The sequence below is a fragment of the Saccopteryx leptura genome, chromosome 8 (assembly GCF_036850995.1).
Source record: "Saccopteryx leptura isolate mSacLep1 chromosome 8, mSacLep1_pri_phased_curated, whole genome shotgun sequence".
Taxonomy (NCBI): domain Eukaryota; kingdom Metazoa; phylum Chordata; class Mammalia; order Chiroptera; family Emballonuridae; genus Saccopteryx; species Saccopteryx leptura.
The window spans coordinates 1,235,971-1,258,642 of NC_089510.1; the positions used below are offsets into that span (position 1 = coordinate 1,235,971).

At 64.4% G+C, this 22,672-nt stretch overlaps 1 protein-coding gene across 4 annotated transcripts in view; it reads left to right on the top strand.

The window, feature by feature from the left end:
* The window catches only part of LOC136379790 (fibulin-2-like), a 104,310-nt gene that overhangs the window by 80,102 nt on the left and 1,536 nt on the right, over positions 1–22,672 (top strand). For 2 of the 4 annotated variants that reach the window (XM_066347350.1, XM_066347351.1), the window contains exons 5-17: positions 2,147–2,327; positions 3,047–3,256; positions 4,275–4,388; positions 5,084–5,185; positions 6,995–7,135; positions 10,808–10,942; positions 12,788–12,925; positions 14,356–14,499; positions 14,636–14,764; positions 14,983–15,108; positions 17,885–18,001; positions 18,342–18,470; positions 19,539–19,662. In XM_066347350.1, coding sequence (XP_066203447.1) covers positions 2,147–2,327; positions 3,047–3,256; positions 4,275–4,388; positions 5,084–5,185; positions 6,995–7,135; positions 10,808–10,942; positions 12,788–12,925; positions 14,356–14,499; positions 14,636–14,764; positions 14,983–15,108; positions 17,885–18,001; positions 18,342–18,470; positions 19,539–19,662 — 1,790 coding nt within the window. The remainder of the gene's footprint in view (positions 1–2,146; positions 2,328–3,046; positions 3,257–4,274; positions 4,389–5,083; positions 5,186–6,994; positions 7,136–10,807; positions 10,943–12,787; positions 12,926–14,355; positions 14,500–14,635; positions 14,765–14,982; positions 15,109–17,884; positions 18,002–18,341; positions 18,471–19,538; positions 19,663–22,672) is intronic. The other 2 variants (XM_066347352.1, XM_066347353.1) reach the window with 2 other exon arrangements.

The window sequence follows — 22,672 nt, forward strand, 5'->3', positions numbered from 1 at the left end:
TACGCTGCAGGCTGGGCCGCCACGCACGGTCGTCAGTGTGGTTAGAAGGAACGGGAAGCTCTCGAGACACAGCGGTGCTGTCGTAGGCTGCAGGCTGGGCCGCCACGCACGGTCATCAGGGAGGGAGGCCGTTCTGTCCAGCTGCCCTGCCAGCTGCAGTCTGCTGCCTCGTGGTCCAGGATGGCTCCGGGAGCTCCAGGCAGCAGGAAGAGGCAGGGGGAAGGATCTCCCGCCTTTTAAATTACTTTTAATTGTGCCAGATACAACGAAAAAAAACGGACCCTCTTAGTCATTATTTAGTGCATAGTTCAGGGACGAGACGTGCACTCACACTGCTGTGCAGCCATCTCCACCATCGGCTCCTGGTGTGTCAGTTAGCTATTGCTGTGTAACAAACCATCCAAGACCATAGCGGCTCATGGCCAGCTTATCTCATGAGTCAGGGTGATGATGCTGACCTGGGTTGTGCTCAGCTGACCTGCGCTGAGTTCCCTTGTGGGTCAGCCTCCCGCTGATGGCTCGACAGGTGCTTTATGATTTAGGACGGCTGCTGCTGGGGCGAGTTTCCTCTGCTCTGTGTGGTCCCCCACCCACAGAAGGCCAGCTGGGGCAGCGTTGCAACGCAGCGAGAGAGAGTGTGCCGGGGCCTCGGGGGCCTGGGCTCAGCACGGGGTGACTGCTCTCACATCCGACTGGCCAAAGCCTGTCACTAGGCATGACCGAGAGGTCGGCAAGTCATCTCCCTTCTGCTCAGAGGAGCTGCTCTGTCTCCCGGCAGCGACAGTGAATGCGGGAGGAGGAAACAGTTGGGACTGTTGCCATGGTGGGATTCAAATAATTTGACCAGTTCTCTGCCCAAATGACCGTTTTAAGTATTAAAAAAAAAAACAACAATGATATACAGAAAGGTAGTTTATTATTTCATGCATTTAATACTTAAATAAGAATAAAAGAGATACACAAAACTAAATTGTCATAGAAAGAGTTTTAAGATATTAATGAAGAAATAATAACACTTGACAAAAAAGCAATATAAGTTGTCACCCCTGGGTGGTCTGGCACTTCTTCTCTTTATGTTACATGTTTACTGAAGTAACACACACGAGGGAATCAACATGCAGTATTTCATCAAACATGTAAAGAGTTTTATGCGATGAGTAAACAAATATTACAAGCACAGTTCTGTCAAATTTTTCTCACCTGTGGACGGGATGACCATGACTACAGGCGCTTAGAATACACTGTGGCTCAGATGAACATTCAGAAAGAGTCAGGAATGTGAGTGATTCCCACATGGGGCAGTTGCCCGGGCGCCCACCTGAGAGAGAGCCCTGGTGACAGGTGCCATTGTAGCCACTGGTTCGCCAAACTCAGCAAAACATTAGGAGTTGGTTCTGCCAAACCGGTGTGAACCGGCCGGATCCCAGCCCCGGACTATTATCATAGTCGACCTTCTGCACTAGTTTAAGCAATGGGAGAGGGTTTTTTTAAGAGGCGAGCAGCCTGGGACGGGGGCGACCGTAGTGTCTTCATAAATTCTGGCTTCGGTTTTTCTGCTCGGTCCTCTTGGGCTTGCAGCTTCCGTCTGGAAGGTCAGCTCGTGTCCCAAGAGGGTCACTAGAACTGCGGGCACCGTATCTGTTCCAGAAAGGAGGAGGGGAGGGCCCATGCAGAAAGGATACACTTCCAAGCGGGGTCAGCCCCGGTTAGAACCTCTCCTGACAGCTCTGCCCAGTGGCTTCTCACTGCAGGGGACCCTGGGGTCCGTTTAGCCAGCCTAGATAGAGAAGTAGGCTTCCTTTCTGCTGGTGAAAACGGGGGTGGGTGGGGTGGGGTGGGGGTAGGGGGTGTGAGGGAGCCATTTATTCGTGTTTAGCCCTCCTCTGAGCTGGACATGGGAGGTGGTGGCACCTCTGAGCTGGACATGGGAGGTGGTGGCAGGTGACCCCTCCACTCTCGGGGTCACAGGTTGGACAGAAGAAATGGGACAAGATTAAATCACTCTCGTTGATCAGCTCTTCTGCCGAGCCGGACCAGGCTGCTTGCTGGGGGCCCTCAAGGAGTCGTCCCGGGGCTCAGAGCCACGGGGGAGGCAGGCAGGCTGCAAGGGGCCGGGGTGTGGACGTGAGCCCTCCTCTCTCCCCAGCAATGCTGTGACTGCTGCGGCCTGGGGCTCCGGGTGCGGGCCGAGGGCCAGTCCTGCGAGTCCAACCCCAACCTGGGTTACCCCTGCAACCACGTCATGCTGTCCTGCTGCGAGGGCAAAGACCCCCTCATCGTGCCCGAGGTCCGCCAGCCTCCGGAGCCCGAGGCTGCGCCCGAGAGAGGTGGGCGCCCCTCACCCTGGGCCAGGGTGCGAGGGTGAGCAGGGTGCACGGCAGGGCGCCGCGGGGGCCTTGAGCCTGCTGGGGGGACCCTGGTCCACGGCCGTCGGTGGCTTGAGGCACGAGCTCTGCTCTAGATGAGAGTCCTGTGGTTTCTGACAGGGCACCCTGTCTGGCCTGTCATTTCCGAGACGGTGACCTCATTCAGTTTCCCAACACCGTCCACTTCTCCCTGAACTACCAGCTCCCTGCTCCCTAAACCCTCCCCTCTCAACTCACCCCCTTCTGCTCTCATCCAGCCATCGTCTCACCCCCCACCCGTTCTCTGGTCTGTGTGTTGTCCGTTCCTCCATGTGCCGCGCCCTTCCCCAAGCCTCCCCTCGTCCGTCCATCACCCATCCCTCTTTTACCATCCATCATCTATCATCGGTCCATTTGTCCATCCAGTCACCTGTATGTACGTCCATCCATCTCTCATCCATCCATCCCTCATCCATCCGTCCATCCATCCATCTATACATCTGTCCATCCCTCATCCATCTATTTATCTCTTATCCGTCTACTATCCATCCGTCCACCCCTCACCCCCCAACCCATGCTGTCTCAGCTGGGCATACAGGGGATTCTGACGAGGACCGGCACTGGTTTTCTGGGGTCCTGAGGCCTCAGCCAGCCTCAGGAGCCAGCCCGGCTCCCATCTTGAGCGCTGACCCCTGCCCCAGTTTCAGAGGCACAGCTGGGGAGCCGGGAGGCCCTGTCCCTGGGCGTGGAGACCGAGCTGCCCAACAGCCTGCCCGGCGACGACAAGGACGAGTGCCTGCTGCTCCCGGGGGAGCTGTGCCAGCACCTCTGTATCAACACGGTGGGCTCCTACCGCTGCACCTGCTTCCCGGGGTTCTCCCTCCAGGACGACGGCCGCACCTGCCGCCCCGGTGAGGATCCAGAGAGCGGGGCGGGGGCTGACCCAGTGGTGGGGCTGACCCTGTGGGGGCGGGGCCGACCCAGTGGGCGGGGCTGACCCTGCGGGAGGGGCGGGGCTGACCCAGTGGGCGGGGTGGGGCGGAGGGCGGGGGGGGGGGGCGGGGGGGGCGGAGGGGGCGGGGGGGGGGGGGGGCTGGGGGGCGGGGGCTGACACCAGTGGGCGGGGCGGGGCTGACCCAGTGGGCGGGGCGGGGCTGACCTGCGGGGGGGGGGCGGGCGGGGGGGCGGGGGCTGACACCTAGTGGCGGGGCGGGGCTGAACCCAGTGGGCGGGGCGGGGCTGACCCTGGCGGGGGGGGGGGGGGCGGGCGGAGGGGCGGGGGCGACCCAGTGGGGGCGGGCGGGGGCTGACCCAGTGGGCGGGGCGGGGCTGACCCTGCGGGGGGGGGGGGCGGGCGGAGGGGCGGGGCTGACTCAGTGGGCGGGGCGGGGCTGACCCAGTGGGCGGGGTGGGGCGGAGGGGCGGGGGCTGACCCTGCGCGGGGGGGCGCGGAGGGGCGGGGGCTGACCCAGTGGGCGGGGCGGGGCTGACCCTGGGGGGGGCGGAGGGACGGGGGCAGCCTTCCAGTGGTGGGGACGCCGCCCCCCCCCACGTGGGAACCCGCAGGAGCCGGGGCCTCCGGTGACGGACTCTGTGAGGCCCCGTGGATAGGTTCCTTCCTGGAACTCCGCCTGCAGGGTCTGCGCCGCAGGGTCTGCTCTGGGTTCGGGTGCAGGACCAGGGCCCAGGCCGCAGAGGCTCCCACCAGCCCTGTCCGTGTCCCCAGAGGCGCCGGGCCCAGGTGGTGAAGCCCCAGTAAAGCTGTGAGGCCGGTCCTACCTAAAGGACGCCGCTCCCTCGGCCTCAGTTTCCCCCCCTGTGAGATGGGGGTGGGGTGAAATGAGGCAGTTTCTGTCGGGTGTGGGCGTGCTGCCCGTTAGGGCTGAAGCCACGAAACAGAGCCCCTCTTGTCTGCTCTGCCCCGCACAGACAATGGCCCCCCACAGCCGGAGGCTGCGGAGGACTCTGCGCTGAGCCCGGAATCCTCCCACGAGGCCCCCAACACCATCCCGCTCCCACGGCCGCAGCCCAACACCTGCGGAGGTAACCCGGTCAGCAGCGCCTGGGCCCCTCGCGGGCTGTGCGCCTCCGGTGCTGGGCGGGCGGGATGCCCCAGTCAGGGGGAGCCGCTGCTTTAGGGGCAGGGGTGGTCTCGCTGGTCTGACCTGCGTGTAGCTGAGGAGGTGGGATTTGGGGGGAGGGCGGTCCAGAGGTCAGCGGGAGATGGTATGTGACCCCTGGCAAGCCCGTTAGCTGCTGTTTGGTCTCAGTTCCTGTGAGATTCAGAGACTGCGCCCTGGCCTGTGGGTTGTCCTGCAGACAGGAATGTGTGCAGTCCGCCTGTCTGCTCCTCTGTCCCCCTATCCCCGCTGTCTCCTGTCTGTCTGCTCCTCTGTCCCCCGTCCTTGCTCCCTCCCCTCCCCTCCCCTCCCCTCCCTTCCCCTCCCCTCCCCTGTCTCCTGTCTCTCTGCTCCTCTGCCCCCCTGTCCCCGCTGTCTCCTGTCTGTCTGCTCCTCTGTCCCCCTGTCCTTGCTCCCTCCCCTCCCCTCCCCTCCCCTCCCCTCCTCTGTCTCCTGTCTCTCTGCTTCTCACTCCTGTCAGCCCACTCTGCACCCCGACACCAGCTGATGTGTGAGCACATTTCACAGGGGAGCACGTCACAGGACCCAGGAGCGGGGTTCCCGGGCTCCCAGTCCCTGCACCTGGTGGCCTCTGATCTCCGTGCGGTTTCCCTCCAGAGGACGGGCCGTGCAAACAGGTGTGCCGCATGGTGGGGGACACGGCCATGTGCTCCTGCTTCCCGGGCTACGCCATCATGGCGGACGGTGTGTCCTGTGAAGGTGAGTACCACGGGGTGCTCACGCCTGGGCTAGCCTCAGCTGCCCGTGATGGGGACCCCAGTGTGGGGAGCGGGCAAACAGGATGGTGGCCGGTGGCCGGATCTAGCTCTTGGAGCATCCATGAGGGCACGGGACTGGCTGCTGGTGACGAAGGGCCCAGAGAGCAGAAGCAGAGATCCCCACATGTCACCAGGCACGGTGTGTGTGCCGTCCGGGGGCTCCCAGATGGCCTGGACGCCAGGCCTCCTGTCCTATGTTGTCTGCTGTGCTGTAGCGTGCACCAGCGTCACCTGGACACCTGCTGACCACACGCATCCTGAGGATCCCACAGTCCCCAGAGGTCTTGACCCTGTCATCTGGGCTGGTCTCTGAGAGTTTGAATTTCTCGCCAGGTCCCTGGACCACACTCCCACCACCCTGTCCTCAAGGGTTGCCCCCGGCTGCGTGGTCAGCGTTGAATCTGGCTATGCTGTCCCTGCGCCGGCCGCGGTGGCGATGGGGGAGGGGCAGGGCGTGCCCCGTGGTCAGGCAGGAGCTGGAGGTGGCATTTGTCCCTCTTGTTCGGGGTGCAAGGCTGGGGAGGAGGGGTCCCAGCTGGACCGCCATGCTCGATTCTGTCACTGAAACCCAGGAGGGGACAGTGAATGTGGGTGACCATTAGCTACCTCTGCCCGGGACAGAGAGGCTGAAGTGCCCCAAAAGCAGGTCCCTTCCACGCCAGAGACCCTGCCCAGTCTGGATCTTGTCTCAGAGAGACCTGCTCCTGCAAGGGGGGACACGTGAGGACAGCCTGGGGGGGCCTCGGGCTGCACCCCCTCCTGTCTAGAGACAGGGCAGATGGGGAGCGTGCAGGTGGTGTCACACACACTTCAGCTCAGGTCCAAGTTCAGGAGAGGGGACCCCGATGGGGGCCTAGGGGACAGGTGAGGATGGCCTGGGGGGGCCTCGGGGCTGCACCCCCTCCTGTCCAGAGACAGGGCAGATGTGGAGCGTGCAGGTGGTGTCACACACACTTCAGTTCAGGTCCAAGTTCAGGAGAGGGGACCCCGATGGGGGCCTGGGAGTACCGGGACAAGTCTATCCAGGAAAACGCCTGCACCCGCATCCTTGCCTGAAGCTGAGACCCTCACCTGACCCTCAGCCGAGACTGCTTTCTGGTGTGGATGGTGACCATCTCGTGCCCAGAGAGGACAGGAGACTTGCCCAGGGCATATGATGGTGGTGACTGTCCGGCCCTTGTCTTAGGTGACGGGGGCAGGTCTCAGCTGCCCTGGGGGCTTTGCTCCCCATTTCTCAGGGCCCTGGAGACACGAGGGTCCTCTCTCCTGGGTGGGAATTCCCTCAGGCCTGGCCAGCCTGCGGGCCAGTGCCTATGTCTCCTCAGAGGGCCCCGGCGGTCAAGTCCAGACGGAGGTTGCAGGCCGGCATTCCAAGGGGCAGCTTGTCCTGCAGGAGATCCTCTGGGCTCCATCCTCTTTGAAATAACCAAATTAGTTACCAACTATGAAAACCTCAAGAATTAAAAAAAAAAAAAGTCCAGATTTCAGTTTTCTCTTGAGACTTTGTAGAATCTTTCCACAAGGGGCCCAGAGCTCTGGTCCCCCTCTGGGGGGGGGCATGGCCCCCGTGGTGTCCATAGAGCCCTCTCTGGCTCCTTCCTTCCTTCCTGTTGCTGGCCTGGCCCCTGAGCACCGGGCGGGCAGCCCCTGTCTGGGGGTGTCCCCATCCGTCCCTGGGCTCTCCGGGACAGGCCCTGCCCCACGCTAATGGCCCTTCTGTTTCTCCCCCCTCCCCCGTGGCGGTGACTAGACCGGGACGAGTGCCTGCTGGGTGCTCACGATTGTAGCCGGAGACAGTTCTGTGTGAACACCCTGGGATCCTTCTACTGTGTCAACCACACAGTGCTCTGTGCCGAGGGCTTTATCCTCAACGTGCACAGGAAGTGCGTGGGTAAGCGAGAGCTCACGTCCGGCACCCCGCTCTGCCACGCCGGGCCCGGCCGCACGCTCTGGGCCGGCCCTTTGCCTGTGAGCTCCCGGCACAGCTGGCGCCCCGTGTCCTGTCCTCCGTGTCCTGGTGTGTTGTCCTGCTTCTCCTCCGGCGCTCCCGGGAGGCGGCTGTCCCCAGGGACGTGCCCGAGTGTCAGAAAGCCCCTGTCGGTGGGCGACGCGGTGGGTCACAGGTGAGGGGGTCAGGCCTGTGGGCAGCGGGATAGATGGTAAGAGGGTAAGGGTCAGGGTGTGACGCAGGACCCGCTAGAAGCTCGGTGGCCTTGGACAAATGACTTCTTGTCACCGGGCCTCGGTTTTGTCCTCCGCTGGGGGTCACGGCACAGTGAGCTTCCATGTCGGTGGCTGAGGCCGTCCTGAAATGCAGCCAGAGTCCCCTCCAGGGGTGGAGGCACAGGCCGGGCTCTGACGGACCCCGCTCTGCGCCCCAGCATGGTGTGCATTCGCTGTGTCACCACAGGCTGTGGGGCTCCTCTCCCTTCTCGCCTTAGGGCTGGTGCCCGCTCCTGGCCTGCACGTGGGTATGCGGCCAGTGCCCTGGTAGCAGCAGCTGCTCCCACCTGCCTTAGTGCCCGTGTAGGCTGGGCGCCCTGTGGGCAGCAAGCAGGGTAGACCTGATGCTGACCTGCGTCCGGAGGAAGCATCGTAGACTCAAAGTAGCAGGTGCTCGGGGCAGACTGGGAAGTGCGACAACAGAAACACAAGCCGAGCGAGAGGTTGTTCTAGCTGCAGTGTCTGCCCACGCTTCCCCGGGGAGGGGACGTGTGCACCTGTCTCCAGGGGTGGCCGGTGCTCCCCACGCAGAAGGAACAGGGGCACCAAGGTGTGGAGGGTTAGGAACAGCACAGGTGCACTCAGGGCACGTGCCCAGAGCCCAGTCTGTCGTGTTTGTGTCTGGGGACCGTGTCCAGCCTGAGCGTGTCCTCGTCCTCGCCCTCCGCGGTGCTGGGCCGTGTGGCCTCCGCAGTCATGTTTGCCTGGCTTCCTGCCACCGGCACAACATGCCCCCGCCTGAACGTGCTTGTGAGCCTGGGCGGCTGCCCTGTCCGGGTGTGTCTGTGTGTGTCTGTGCAGCCGGGCAGGCTCCGTGTGGCCCGCAGGGAAGGCCTGGTGCTAAGGGGGTTGCCGGGCAGCGGAAAATGGGTTCTGGGATGGAAAGAGGGGAGGTGCATTCCATGCAGCAGGTTTATGAGCTCAGCCTCCACTCACCTCTCTCCCTCTGTACTCGTCCCCACGGACTCGCCAGGGCCCGTTGTCTCCCTGTCCTGTTCGTCTGGGTCCCCGTGAGCACACGGTCTTCCCACCACTTGCTCGTCCCCAGTGGACCGCAGGCCTCCTGTGGGTCCCTGTTAGCTCCAGCCCGGCTGGCGAGGTGGGCGGCTGGTGCCCACCTGCAGGGCTGGCCTGGGCTCACATTCTGGCTCCACCACTTTCTCGTGGTGAGACCGTAGACAGGCCGTTTCTCCTCCTGGAGCCTGTCCAAGGAGACAGCCCTAGCTCCCTCTCAGAGGGTCGCTGCGGAGATCAAACATGTAGCATGTACAAGGATTTGATGTCACTGTCATGGTACACCGAGGCAGCCTCCCTAGGTAGTGAGTTTCCCGTCACCAGAGGTAAGTAAGCTGAAGTGGGGCAGTGTCGGGTAGTGTCCAGTCCAGAGGAGTTCTCCAGGATATGTGACCTCTGTGGGGGCTCCCCGTGCTTTGCTGTTGGCCTGTGTGCTCTGCCCTTGGGGGGGAACCGTGTTGGCTCCTAGGAAGAGTATCCTAGGTGGGCTGGGCTTCGAGAAGATGGACGGGTGCAGCCTGCAGCGGGAGGGGGGGGGGCACAGTTCTGGGCTGGGCACTAGGGGGTCTCTTCTCCCTGCTGCTGTGCCAGCTGTGGGCTGTGGCCCTGCCACCTCCCCTCCAGGAGACCTGCTTTCTCAGCTGCGGAAGTGTCTCAGGACGGCAGAGGGGTGTTTCCCGTGAGCCGCCTGGTCCCCTTAGCAACCCTCTGTCAGCAGTCTCTGCAGTGGTTTCCCACCAGGATTCCTCCCTGGGTGGGGACCCTGGGCTCCGGCGTTTATGGGGTCCTGTGAGGGTGTTCCTCTGCTACTCCAGCCTGCACGGCAGAGGCTCTTATTGTGCTCAGCCAAGCCTCCCTCGGAGACCGCTGACCCCAGACACTCCCCTTCCCTCCCCAGCCCCACCTCACGCAGGTTGGCCTGGCCCTACTTGTTCATCTGTGAGTTTCGGATGTCTCACCCCCCACAGCCTGCGCCCCTCTTCCACCTTGTCCCCCTCCTCCTGTGGACTCGACTCAGTGTTGCTGTCCTGAGGAGACTCTTAGTCTGGGGCCTGAGAACGTCCTCTCCCCAGAGTGGCCTCCCGGCCTGTCACAGGCTGGCAGTGCCTTGAGGTCAGGGGCCATGACCGACACTCCCACTGGGCCACCCGGACCGAGCACCAGCCACAGAATAGGCAGGTCCAGGAAGGGCTGAGGCAATGAGTGACGGCTGCCCCCACCGCGGGCACTGGCCATGCGTCCCTGCATCCAGAGCGCAGACCAGCAGCGCTGTCTGAGCTGTGCCCTCCCACCCCCTGCTGCTGCTTCTCTCTCTCCCCTTCCCTGCTGCCCGTCCTGGGGGTCAGCCCTTGGCCGCCTCTTTCTGTGCCCAGTCTCCCGGATGACCTCAGCGGCTGACCGCTCTCAAGTTAGTGCCTCTCCTCAGACCCCTGCCGTGAGCTCAGGTGTGTCTCCTGCAGCCTGTTGACTGTCCCCTTCAGTGTGGCCGCAGGGGCTCCTGCCAGTCCCCTGTCCAGGTGCTGGTGCTTGCGCCTGGCCAGCGGCCTGTCCAGACAGCTTTGCAGACCTCTGGGCTCCACTTCCTCTCACCTTCTGCTCGGGCATCCTCACCATACTTTTCAGAGGCTGACTGCTGACCCTTGCCCCCGTGGGCAGCAGTCCGTCATGTGCCTGTGCACCTTGCCTGACATGCTCCCTCGTGGGGGCCCTGGCATCGCTGTCCCTCTAGCGGGGGTACCTGGTGGGCTCATTCTGTCACTCACATGTGTGAGGCGCTCCCCGACCGCTGTTTGCCCCGCCCCTCAGTGGTACCCCGCCCCTCAGCGCTGCCCCTCCTCCTCGCCCACGCACGCCCGCTCCTCGCCCACGCACGCACGCCCGCTCCTCGCCCACGCACGCACGCACGCCCGCTCCTCCTCGCCCACGCACGCCCGCCCGCTCCTCGCCCACGCACGCACGCACGCCCGCTCCTCGCCCACGCACGCACGCACGCCCGCTCCTCCTCGCCCACGCACGCACGCCCGCTCCTCGCCCACGCACGCAAGACCATCCTTCGCGTTATGCGTCTGCTCCTTCGTCTGTCCGGCCCTCTCTGGGAGTGTCCCCACGGCAGCTGGGGCTTCTGTCTGTCGCTCACCGTGCACCCCGGGGCTCGCTGGCACGCAGCAGGCCCTCCGTAAATCTGTGTTGAGTGACGGATGCCCGGGCAGTGGGCATCGACGGGCAGCCGCTCTGAGGAGTGGGCGCCCAGAGGGCCGTGCTGGACGCGGTCCGCCGCCGTCCGGGAAGCACCCCGTGGCCGCTGAGGGCCTCGCTCTCCCTGCAGACATCAACGAGTGTGTGACGGACCTGCACACCTGCAGCCGGGGGGAGCACTGTGTGAACACCGTGGGCTCCTTCCGCTGCCACAAGGCGCTCACCTGCCAGCCCGGCTATGCCCTCGAGGATGGGGAGTGCACAGGTGAGCACGCAGGCGGTCACACCCCTGCTCTGCCCCCACGTCGCCCCTCCCCCGCTGACCCACCCCTCAGGCTGCTGGGGGGGAGGCCAGGGCACGCCCCCGGCTTTGCTGCCAGTTGCCGGTGTCCGTGTGCCACGTGTCCCCCCTCACTGTGCCTCAGTTGCCCTGTTGGTACGTTGGGGAGGAGCCCCACGGGGCACTTCCACTGGAGAAGTCTGGCCTCCGAGGGAGCAGGAGGGAGAGGGTTCATTGAACCATTTCAGGGGAGATTTCTGAGCTGCTCCCTGTGTCCGCAGGGCTCTGGGTGGCAGGGGCACGCCGCCCCCAGTGTGGTGTCCTGGTTCTTTATCTCCTGATGAGGGACGTGGGGCCACCCGGGAAACGAGGGGATGGCAGAGCAGCCTCTGGCTGGCTGCTGTGTTACACGGGGGTTCAGGGGGGGCCCTGCAGAGGTGAAGTCAGAGCAGAGATCTGCATGATGAGAGGCTCCTGGGAAGGGTGTCCAGGCAGAGGGAACAGCAAGGCGAGGCCTCTTGAGAGGAGAGAGGTCTCAGCACATTCGGGGAGCAGAAGGAGAGTCTCGGGGCTCACCAGCAGCGTTGGGGCGGTGACAGGCTTGGCAGGCCCTGTTCAGGAAGGGGTTGGAGTCCGTCCTATATGTGGGAGGAAGCGCTTTATTTTTTTAACTAAAAACGGCCAGAAGAATGTCAGCAAGAAGGGCAGAGGAGTGTAGTGCTGCCTAGTGACCAGCCCTGGAGAAGTAGCTCTGCGTCTGGGTGTGAGCTCAGGGAGGTGGGGGATGGAGTCAGAGGAGGGTGGGCAAGGAGGGAGTGAGCCCAGCCCCCTTTGCACGTGTGTGTGTGTGTGTGTGTGTGTGTGTGTGTGTGCGCGCGTGCGCGCACACCCATGTGCGCCACAAGGGCGGGTGCAGACCCAGGGCCAGCCTCCCTCCAAGAAGCCAGGGATGCGTGCCACTCCTTGGACAGGTCCCAGCGTCCCCTGACCCTGTTCATCAGGCGCTGGGCTCCTCAGAGTGGAGGTGGGGCTGGGCTGCCCCTCAGACGCAGGGCCACGCCCACCGTGTCAAGCTGCGGGGAGCCCGGGAGCCCAGCGCAGGGCCTCCCAGAGACGGCTGCTGTGGCCAAGTGGTGGGCGCTTTGGTAACCAGAGAGGGGACGGGTAGAGGGAAGGATGAGTGGACAGAAGACATACAGACAGATTCAAGCACCTGTCGGGCAGCCAGTGGGGCCGAGGAGGTTTCGCCCTGCCGTTAATTCGGCATGTCGCCTTTCTGTTCTGTGTCCTGGATGTGCCCGCTGCACAGGACGTGCGCGGGGAAGGTGTGGGGAGATGCTGTGTGAGTTGTGGAGTGCCCCGCGCCACCGTGGAGCGGGCAGCTCTGTCCTCAGAAGCTCCATGCCGTGCTACTGCCCAGTGCCACTAGCAGAGAAGTCTGGACATGTGACCTTGGGGATCAGAGCATGCTTCCCACCTCTGCCTGTCCAGGGAAGCCTGGGGTAGTGGCTGAGAGCACAGTGTTCTGGTCCCTGCCCAGCGCCCCCTAACTGTAGAACCGTGTCTGTGCTCTGGTGCTCCCTGTGTTCCCTGGGGTCTGTCGTAGCTCCTGCTTCTTGGAGTCGTTGTGAGCATTGTGTAAATAAATACATCTCGGAGTGCTGGGACAGGGCCCGCCGTAGGGGAGCTCAGTAAACGTGGTGTCATTGTTTCGTTATTACTGGGCATGCCCGAGGCCCACAGTGCAGACCTTTGTAACCATCAGGGTCACGGTGGGCACATCGGGCAAGCCTGCGGGCCCCTGACTCCCTCCCTGCCTCTGTGTGCCAGACGTGGACGAGTGTGAGCTGGGCACCCACAACTGCCAGGCGGGCTTCACGTGCCAGAACACCAAGGGCTCCTTCTACTGCCAGGCGAGGCAGCGCTGCATGGAGGGCTTCCTGCAGGACCCCGAGGGCAACTGCGTGGGTGAGTGGGGCAGGCGCCCTGCCACGGTGCCTTTGCAAGGGGTCCGGGGGGAAGGCTCTGAGGTGTAGAGATCAGGGGCCTGGCTTGCGCCTCTGACTCGGTCCCAGCCCCAGGGTCCCGGCCTGTGTCGTACCCGGCCTTGCAGAACAGACGCTCTTACCCTGAGCGGTCCGACCTTGACTTTGTTACTTCTCCTGTGGCCTCAGTTCACCCCGCTGTGGAGCTGGACCAGGAGAACGTGCACCAGATTTCCTTTAGCCCAGGCCACAGGAAGGAACGTAGTCTGTGTCTTGTCCTGGCGCGCGCCCTTGCGCGCATGCGCACGACTAGAACGCAAGCTTCGCAAAACGCACCCGCGTTGACCCTGAAACTTCCGCTTGCAAAGAATGCTAGCGAGACCCGGGCGGCTGCACTCGCGGGCTGAGGCCGCCCTTTGCCAGACCCTGCCCTCCTTGTCCTGGTGTGGGTCTGGGCAGATCTCACGCGCTTCAGTGTGAGTCCTGTGCAGCCAGAGGCCCACCGTCCCCAGGCCTGCACCCCCGGTGACTGATGGCACCGGAGCGGAGCCATGATTGGTGCCACACTCAACTCTGGGGGGAAGGGGTGAAGGACAGCAGACAGGTGGGGCTGCCCACAGCTGAGTGCCCACGGAAGGGAGAGGTTTGTCAGGACACAGCTGTGTCTCGTACCGTCTCCTGGTAACGAACAGTGTGTCAGATGGGTGTCCCCGTCTCACAGGGAGGGCCCTGAGGGACAGAGAGGGGTCTTCACTTTATCCGAAGGCTTGTTCCCTCCAGCCAGCCTGGGTCTGGAGCTCTACCCAAGGCACCCCCTTCATATGTGTGCCCCAAGGTAGTCATGGGGGATGGGCAGCCCCTCGGGGTACGACAGGAGTGAGGGCAGAAGGTCCTTGTGGTCAGCCCTGGGGCACCCAGCCGGGGTCAGGGCAAGGTGGGGGGGGGGGTCTGCCTGACTACAAACAGTCCCTCAGTGGTTCACTCGCTGACATTGGTGGAGCACCTGCTCTGTGTAGGGGTGCAGCCGTTTAACGAGACATCTTGGAGGGGACAGATTAAAGAAACAAATACGTTTATAAAGTGGTAGTTTTCCTCAATGATAAAACCAGTGGGCTGTGGCCAAGCATGGTGGGGTGATGAAGCTGCCAGCGGGCTGGGTGCATTGTGAGAGACAGCTGTGGAGGAGGAACTGGATGGATCAGCAGGTGTGGAGAAGCCGGGGCAGGGCGTGACTGGCCGTGGTCATCCTGGAGGTCAGCCCTGCTGACCCTCTGGCTCTAGTGGCCCCTTAGAGTTGGAGCCCCTTGTGCCGCGGCATGTGGGTGGGACAGGCTGACCCCGTATCCTGACCCGGGCTGGCCTGGAGGGGCGTGTGGGCTCCCGGTCACTCGGTCACTCGCGCCACCTCCACAGACATCAACGAGTGCACGTCGCTCTCGGAGCCCTGCCGGCCGGGCTTCAGCTGCATCAACACGGTGGGCTCCTACACATGCCAGCGGAACCCGCTGCTCTGCGGGCGCGGCTACCACGCCAGCCAGGATGGGACCAAGTGTGTGGGTGAGGCCGGACTCCACCCCGCCCCTGGCCAGCCTCGGCCCTCCTGGGTCCCGGGCCTGCGGGAGGGAGGCCCCTGCGGGAAGGACTCGGGCCTCAGGCACCTCTCTTACGCCCCCCCCCCAATCCCCGCTGGCAGATGTGAACGAGTGTGAGACGGGCGTGCACCAGTGCAGGGAGGGCCAGGTGTGCCACAACCTCCCCGGCTCCTACCGCTGTGACTGCAAAGCCGGCTTCCAGCTGGACGCCTTCAGTGGGGCCTGTGTCGGTAGGTGGGGCTGGTGCGAGACCCCTCCCCCCCCTGCCCCGGCCCTCCCACTCCCGCACCGTTTCCCTCCCAGGTTCCGGTCTTTTTGCCCCCCTCCCTCTCTCCTTGTCTGGCTCTCTCCCTGCCTCCCTGTGTTCCTGGACCCTCTTCTCCCGGGGGCGGGGGAGCTGGCTCCCCGAGCGGCCCCCACCCACCCACCGCCTGCTGCCTACCCACAGACGTGAACGAGTGCTGGACCTCCCCCGGCCGCCTGTGCCAGCACACGTGCGAGAACACGCCCGGCTCCTACCGCTGCTCCTGCGCCTCCGGCTTTCAGCTGGCCGCCGACGGCCAGCGCTGCGAAGGTACGCTCACTCTGACCTCTGACCCCACGCGGGTGCCCCCACACCTGCAGCCCAGCACAGTGCCAGCCCCCGCTCTCACGCCTCCATCTGTGCCAGCCCTCCTCGGCCGCCGCCACCGCGCACGGGGGTGGCTTCTCCCGCCGGGAGCCCCCCTCAGGCGCCCAGATGGGGGCGAGGGCTCTGTGTCCATGGACACTCTCAGACGGCGGCCTGGCCTCTGCCCCTTGGTCACACGGCTGAGCCTTGGGGACCAGGCAGGGGACAGAAGCAAGTAGAATGTGAGCTAGAGGCTGTGGCCCCCTGAACAGCCCAGGATCTGCTGGCACGGGAGGGGGTGTGTGGCAGCCACAGATGGGAGCCACCCACCAGCACCAGCCCATGACCCAGTCTTCGTGGTTTTCCCGGAACCAGAACGACAGACATTCATATAAAATCTCCTGGTCTTCACATGCTGTTGTTGCATTCAAACGTTGAACAAGGCCCTGGCCGGTTGGCTCAGCGGTAGAGCGTCGGCCTAGCGTGCGGAGGACCCAGGTTCGATTCCCGGTCAGGGCACAAGGAGAAGCGTCCATTTGCTTCTCCACCCCTCCCCCTCTCCTTCCTCTCTGTCTCTCTCTTCCCCTCCCGCAGCCAAGGCTCCATTGGAGCAAAGATGGCCCGGGCGCTGGGGATGGCTCTGTGGCCTCTGCCCCAGGCGCTAGAGTGGCTCTGGTCGCAACATAGCGATGCCCAGGATGGGCAGAGCATCGCCCCCTGGTGGGCAGAGCTTCGCCCCATGGTGGGCGTGCCGGGTGGATCCCGGTCGGGCGCATGCGGGAGTGTGTCTGTCTCTCCCTGTTTCCAGCTTCAGAAAAATGAAAAAAAAAAAAACCAAAAAATGTTGAACAAACACGCCATGAGTGAAACTACACCTGTGGGGGGCACCCAGGGCTGAGGGAGGGGCGGTGTGTGACAGGCTGTCACATGTGGTGGGACGGGTGTGGAGGGGGTCCTGAGGCTGCTCAGTGGAGGGGCGGAGGGTGGGGCTGGGGGTCTCCAGCCCTTTCCCAGCCTGGAGGTGCTTTCCTGACTCCTCTCCTGGGGAAGGGGGTCTGTGAGAACTCTGGGGAGGCCGTACACCTCTCCCCAATCAGTCGCTTGGCCTGGTGGAGGACCTGGCCCTGCTGTGGGCAGGGGAGTGTGCCCAGGCCCGCCACACCAGGCAGCGTAGGGGTGGGGGCTCCCACACCGGACATCCTCACTGTCACCCACATTCACGTGCCTGCGTGGTCGCCTGAGGGCCCCTCCTCTGCCCCTGGCTGGTGTGTGGACCTGTGAGGAGAGGCCTGTGCCCCCAGGCGTTGCGTTGGTCATGCATCCCCACCCCATCCCCACCCGCTGCCGACGCTCAGCCCCTCCGGATGTTAGAGACCCAGGTGACACAGTGTGGCCCCTCACCAGGAACTCCGAGCCGGGTGGAGGAGATGGTCCCTCCACTCTGTGTGCGTGCTGTGTCTGCCGTGAGGCCCTGAGGACCGGGACGCGGATGGTGGCCTCCAGGGGCCCCGCGGGGCTGCCTTCCCTCCCCCTCGCCCCCCTCTCTGTTTTCTGACCACATGGCCCCCAGTGCACTAGGCCCGTGTCCAGCTCGGGGTCCTCCTGCTGCTCCAGGTGCTTCCCTGGGCGCCCCCCCACGGCTCTGGCTTCGCACCCCCCCACGGCTCCAGCATCGCACCCCCCCCACGGCTCCAGCATCGCACCCCCCACAGCTCCGCATCGCACCCCCCCACGGCTCTGGCTTCACCCCCCCACAGCTCCGCATCGCACCCCCCACAGCTCCGCATCGCACCCCCCCACGGCTCCAGCTTCACCCCCCCCCACGGCTCCGGCTTCACCCCCCCACAGCTCTGCATCGCACCCCCCCCACGGCTCCGACTTCGCACCCCCCCACGGCTCCGCATCGCACCCCCACGGCTCACGCTCCGCAATCGCACCCCCCCACGGCTACCGCATCGCACCCCCCCCACGGCTCCGCATCGCACCCCCCACGGCTCCGCATCGCACCCCCCCACGGCTCTGCATCGCACCCCACCGCACACAGCCCATCCCCTTGCTCTGCTCTTCCTCCAGTGCACTGGCCACCTCCTCACACACTGGACGTGGGACGCATTTCGTCAGCTCGCTCCCGCCCCCCTCCCTCCCCCGCACACACACGGGGGTGTCAGCTTCGCTGGTGGAGACAGTCCCTCTTGTCCATGAGGACATGCCCAGTGCCTGGGGCAGGCCGGGCACATCATAAGAGGTCGGCAGTTCTTGGTTGGGTGAATGAAAGACTCGACCTTGTTCGCGGGAGCTCAGCATCCAGTCGATGTTCCATCTGAGCCGTGAGATGACTTGTCACTGAGTCACACACACACCGTTCTGCCCACCCTGTCCTCGTGCACATCAGTACCTCCAGCCCCGTGCAGACGAGGTCCTCGTTAGCACCGAGGTGACACTTCCCAGAGCCCTCTGAGCCAGGAGCTGGGGAGCCTCAGTTGGGAAGTTGCTCCTAACCAGGGGATCTGAGTCCAAACTGTGCTGCCTCCTCCAGGCAGCAGGCCAGGCCGGGACTCCCCAGCAAGCCCAGCCCTGCCCCCGTCTCAGCTGCCTGCCTCAGGCGGGCCACTTGTCCTTACGGTTCCCCGAGGGCATGCTGGATGGTGCTAAATGTGCTCTCAGAGGCAGCCCCAGGTGAGCCTGGTCCTCCTCTCTGGGTTGGGAGGGGCCCCCGTGACCACAGCCGGTCTCCCTGCAGACGTGAATGAATGTGAAGCCCAGCGCTGCAGCCAGGAGTGTGCCAACATCTACGGCTCCTACCAGTGCTACTGTCGCCAAGGGTACCAGCTGGCCGAGGATGGGCACACCTGCACAGGTACCACTGCTCTGCCCAGGCCCCCCCTGAGAGGCCCCCTCCCCCTTCCCCTGCTGGGCCGGGGCATGCAGGACACACAAAGGCTTGAGCCTCAGAGCCAAGTTGGCGTCCCACCCCTGCGACCCCCTGGCTGTGGCCCTGAGCTTGGCCTTAGGCTCCTCCTCCTGCCTCAGTGGGTCAGTGAGCGCTGCGTCCTGGCCTGTCTGGAACCCGAGTGCCCCAGCTGAGCACCCCCAGCACGAGAAGGAGAGTCCGGTGTGGCTGTGTGGCCTCGGACGTCGCTCTCCCCGTGTCTGAGCCGGCAGCTGGGCGGGGTCAGCGGTGAACCTCTCTCTGGCAGACATCGACGAGTGTGCTCAGGGCGCCGGCATCCTCTGCACCTTCCGCTGCGTGAACGTGCCCGGCAGCTACCAGTGCGCATGCCCAGAGCGGGGCTACACCGTGACGGCCAATGGGAGGTCCTGCAAGGGTGAGCCAGGGTGTCCGCCCCGGGGCCTCAGCCAGGACCCAGGCATGCCCGGCGTGCTGTGCCCAGGAGCTCTGAAGCCGGACGCATACCCACAGCATGGCCAGCAGCTTGCTGCCCTGGGTCAGGGGTGACCAGCTGACAGTCCTCTATTGCTCGACCCAGCGTAGAATTTTCTGGACTTGGACTCAACCTTGGGCTGTGCCCCGGGTGCAGGGCAGAGACACTGTGGTTCCACAAGGCACGAGAGACCCGTCCAGTGAGATGCCCGCAGGAGAGAGGCCTCAGGGGTCCCTGTCTCTGTCCACAAGGGTCTGCTGTGCTATCCAAGGACTGGACCCCCATGTCTTTGGGCACGAGGGGGAGGTGGGTCCCCACGTGCAGGAAAAGTGGCCACAGAGAGGCTGATCAGAGTTGCATGAAGAAGTCACTCCCCAGTCAGAGATGGGCAGCGCTGGGACTAGGGAAGACACCGCCCCCCTCTCCACCTCCCTGGAGCTCACACTGAGGAGGGACAGACAGACACAGGGAATAGCATGGGCGTGTCTGAGAGCAGGACAGGCTGTGCGAGGAGAATGAAGTGGGATGCATGGAGGTGATGGGCAGGAGGACCACTGCAGGACAGGCAGGGTCACGTCCTGAGCTGAGACCTGAAAGGTGAGAGGGAGCCACAGTCGTGGGAAGATGTTTAGAAAGGGCTGCAACAGCGGGAGTAGCATGTGCAAAGGCCCTGTGGTGGGAGAAGGGTCAGGGCATGGGGGCAGCTCCCTGGTGTGTAGCAGGACTGTGGCCCCAGTGGAAGGAGGGGCAGAGCAGAGGGCCTGAGAGTCCCTGTACTGGAGCGCTTGGTGTCCATCCGTAGGAGGGACCAGGGTTTTATTCTGGGAGACAGAAAGCCCCAAGAGAACAGGACAAAAGATGAGTGACGTGTAAGTGAGGCCCTCAGGCTGCTGGGTGGAGGTTGGAGGCACAGGCTGGACAGTGAGCTGTCTCGTGGTTGGGATGAGCTGCTCTGGACTGGGACCCCCCCGCCGTGGGGGACCCTCCCGTCACCCCCTCTCCTCCCCACAGACCTGGACGAGTGTGTGCTGGGCACCCACAACTGCTCTGAGACCGAGACCTGCCACAACATCCAGGGCGGCTTCCGCTGCCTGCGTTTCGAGTGTCCCCCCAACTATGTCCGCGTCTCGGAAACGTGAGTGTCTGCACGGATCCCGTGCTGCCGGGGGTGGGGGCGTGGCCTGGTGACCCGTGGCCCCTGCCCCCCCCTCCTTCCGCCCCCACTGCAGCCTGAGGACAGACTGACCCCAGATGGCTCAGGTGGAAGCACTTTGCAGGAAGTCCAGAGTCTGAGGGTGCAGGGAGAATGCACAGAAAGCCTGTCTTTCTCACACACGTGTGCACATACACACGCACACATGCACGCACATACACACGTGTGCACATACACACGCACATACACGCACATACACACGTGTGCACATACACACGCACACATGCACGCACATACACACGTGTGCACATATGCACGCACATACACACGTGTGCACATACACACGTGTGCACATATGCACGCACATACACACGTGTGCACACATGCACGCACATACACACGTGTGCACATATGCACACACATACACACGCACACTTCAGTCGCCTTGCTGTGTGGCACGTTACCCTCACACTCAGCACCTTCCCCCCCACACAGTTCTGAGATCAAGAACCCAGGCTGAGCCAGGTGGTTCCAGGCTCAGGTCTCACCGGGCGAGAGGATCCTGCCCTCTGTCACATGGCTCTGGGGTGGGGTGGGGCCCTGGGGGGGGCCCTCCCCTGCTCCTCACCACGTGGGCCTCCTCATGTGGCTGCATTGCATAGCTTTCCCCAGCACGGGCAGTGGAGAGAGCGAGCCATGGCCCTTTGCAAGAGTGACCCAGGCTTACGGAAATACTCAAACAAGAACAGTGCGCAAACCAGAGTCCTTGCCCCTCCACTCCAGCAAAGCCCGCAGCCGCTGACAGTTTAGGGTCCATCTTCTCATCTCAGCATAGAGCACACGGGGCTGTGCCGTCACACGTCACCTGGCTGTCCCCAGCATGCTCCCTCCACCTGGCAGCTCTCCTGCGTCTGCCTCGCTGAGCACTGGGCACCCAGAGCCTGAGTGTGCCCTGCGGGCAGCGCGCCAGCGTTCACTGCTCCACGTGGGGACTGTCCATGTGCACGTGTGTAGGGACATGGAGGGAGCATGTCTGCGTGACCTGAGCAGGGGCCCTCCCTTCTCCGAGTCCCAGCTGCCTCATCTGAAGCTTGGGAGTAGCACCCCTCGGCCCCGGGGGGCTGTGGGCATCGGATGAGTGAAAGCGTGGTGAGCACAGCGCCCGCCCGGCGGGGTGTAAACGCGGGTCCAGGCTCCCTGTTGGTGATGTTGTTCCACCCTGGCCCTGGCGCTGCGTGGCCATGTGTGTGGCCGGAGCCGGTGGGAGGACTCAGCTCAGAAGCTCTCTGGAGGGGCCGAGCCCTGGGGCCTCACCAGGATCCCGTCTTGGGAAGCGGCAAGCTTCTACACAGACTGTAGGATGGAGACGCCAAGGGCCCAGAGGGCAGGCGGGGGCAGCTTGCTGCTGTGCTTCACGTTGAGCCTTGGGCCCCGCGGTGTGGCGGAGATCCTCCTCCTCCCCTTCCTCCTCCTCCCCTTCCTCCTCCTCCTCCTCCCTCCTCCCCCCTCCTCCCCCCTGCCCTCCCCCTCCTCCTCCTCCTCCTCCCCCCTCCCCCCTCCTCCTCCCACCCTCCTCCTCTACCTCCTCCTCCTCCTTCCCCTCCCCCTCCCCCTCCCCCTCCCCCTCTTCCTCCCTCCCCCTCCCCCTCCTCCTCCCTCCTCCTCTCCCTCCTTCTCCTCCTCCTCTCCCTCCTTCTCCTCCTCCTCCTCTCCCTCCTTCTCCTCCTCCTCCTTCCTCCTTCTCCTCCTTCCTCCCCCTCCTCCCCCTGCTCCCTCTCCCCCTCCTCCCTCCTCCTCCCCTCCTCCCCCCTCCTCCCCCCCTCCTCCCCCTCCCCCCCTCCTCCCCTCCCCTCTCCCTCCCCTCCCCTCCTCCTCCTCCCCCTCCCCCTCCTCCTCCTCCCCCTCCCCCTCCCCCTCCTCCTCCTCCCCCTCCCCCTCCTCTCCCTCCTTCTCCTCCTCCTCCTCCCCTCCTCTCCCTCCTTCTCCTCCTTCCTCCTCCTCTTCCCCCTCCTCCTCCTCCCCTTCCTCCCCTGCTCCTCCTCCCTCCTCCTCCTCCTCCCCTTCCTCCCCCTGCTCCTCCTCCCCCCTCCTCCTCCTCCCCCTCCTCCCCCTGCTCCTCCTCTCCCTCCTCCTCCTCCCTCCCTCCCCCTCCCCCTACTTCTCCTCCTCCTCCCCCCCTCCTCCCCCCTCCTCCCCCCCTCCTCCCCCTCCCCCCCTCCTCCCCCTCCCCCTCTCCCTCCCCTCCCCTTCCCCCTCCTCCTCCTCCCCCTCCCCCTCCTCCTCCTCCCCCTCCCCCTCCTCTCCCTCCTTCTCCTCCTCCTCCTCCCCCTCCTCTCCCTCCTTCTCCTCCTCCCTCCTCCTCCTCCCCCTCCTCCTCCTCCCCTTCCTCCCCTGCTCCTCCTCCCTCCTCCTCCTCCTCCCCTTCCTCCCCCTGCTCCTCCTCCCCCCTCCTCCTCCTCCCCCTCCTCCCCCTGCTCCTCCTCTCCCTCCTCCTCCTCCCTCCCTCCCCCTCCCCCTACTTCTCCTCCTCCTCCCCCTCCTCCTCTCCCTCCTCCTCTCCCTCCTCCTCCTCCTCTCCGTCCTCCCCTCCTCCTCCTCCCCCTGCTCCTCCTCCCCCCCTCCTCCTCCCCCTTCCTCCTCCTCCCCCCCTCCTCCTCCTCCCCCTCCTCCCCTGCTCCTCCTCTCTCTCCTCCTCCTCCCCTCCCCCTCCCCCTACTTCTCCTCCTCCTCCTCTCCCTCCTCCTCCTCCTTGTCCTCCCCCTCCTCCCCTGCTCCTCTCCCTCCTCCTCCTCCTCCCCCCTTCCCCTCCTTCTCCTCTCCCTCCTTCTCCCCCTTCTCCTCTCCCTCCTCCTCCCCCTCCTCCCCCTACTCCTCCTCCTCCCCTCCTCCTCCTCCTCCCCCTGCTCCTCCTCCCCCTCCCCCTCCTCTGGCAGGGCTGAGCCTCGAGGCGTCCTCCTGGGGAAGGGAAGGGCGTTCCACGGGGCTGACAGAG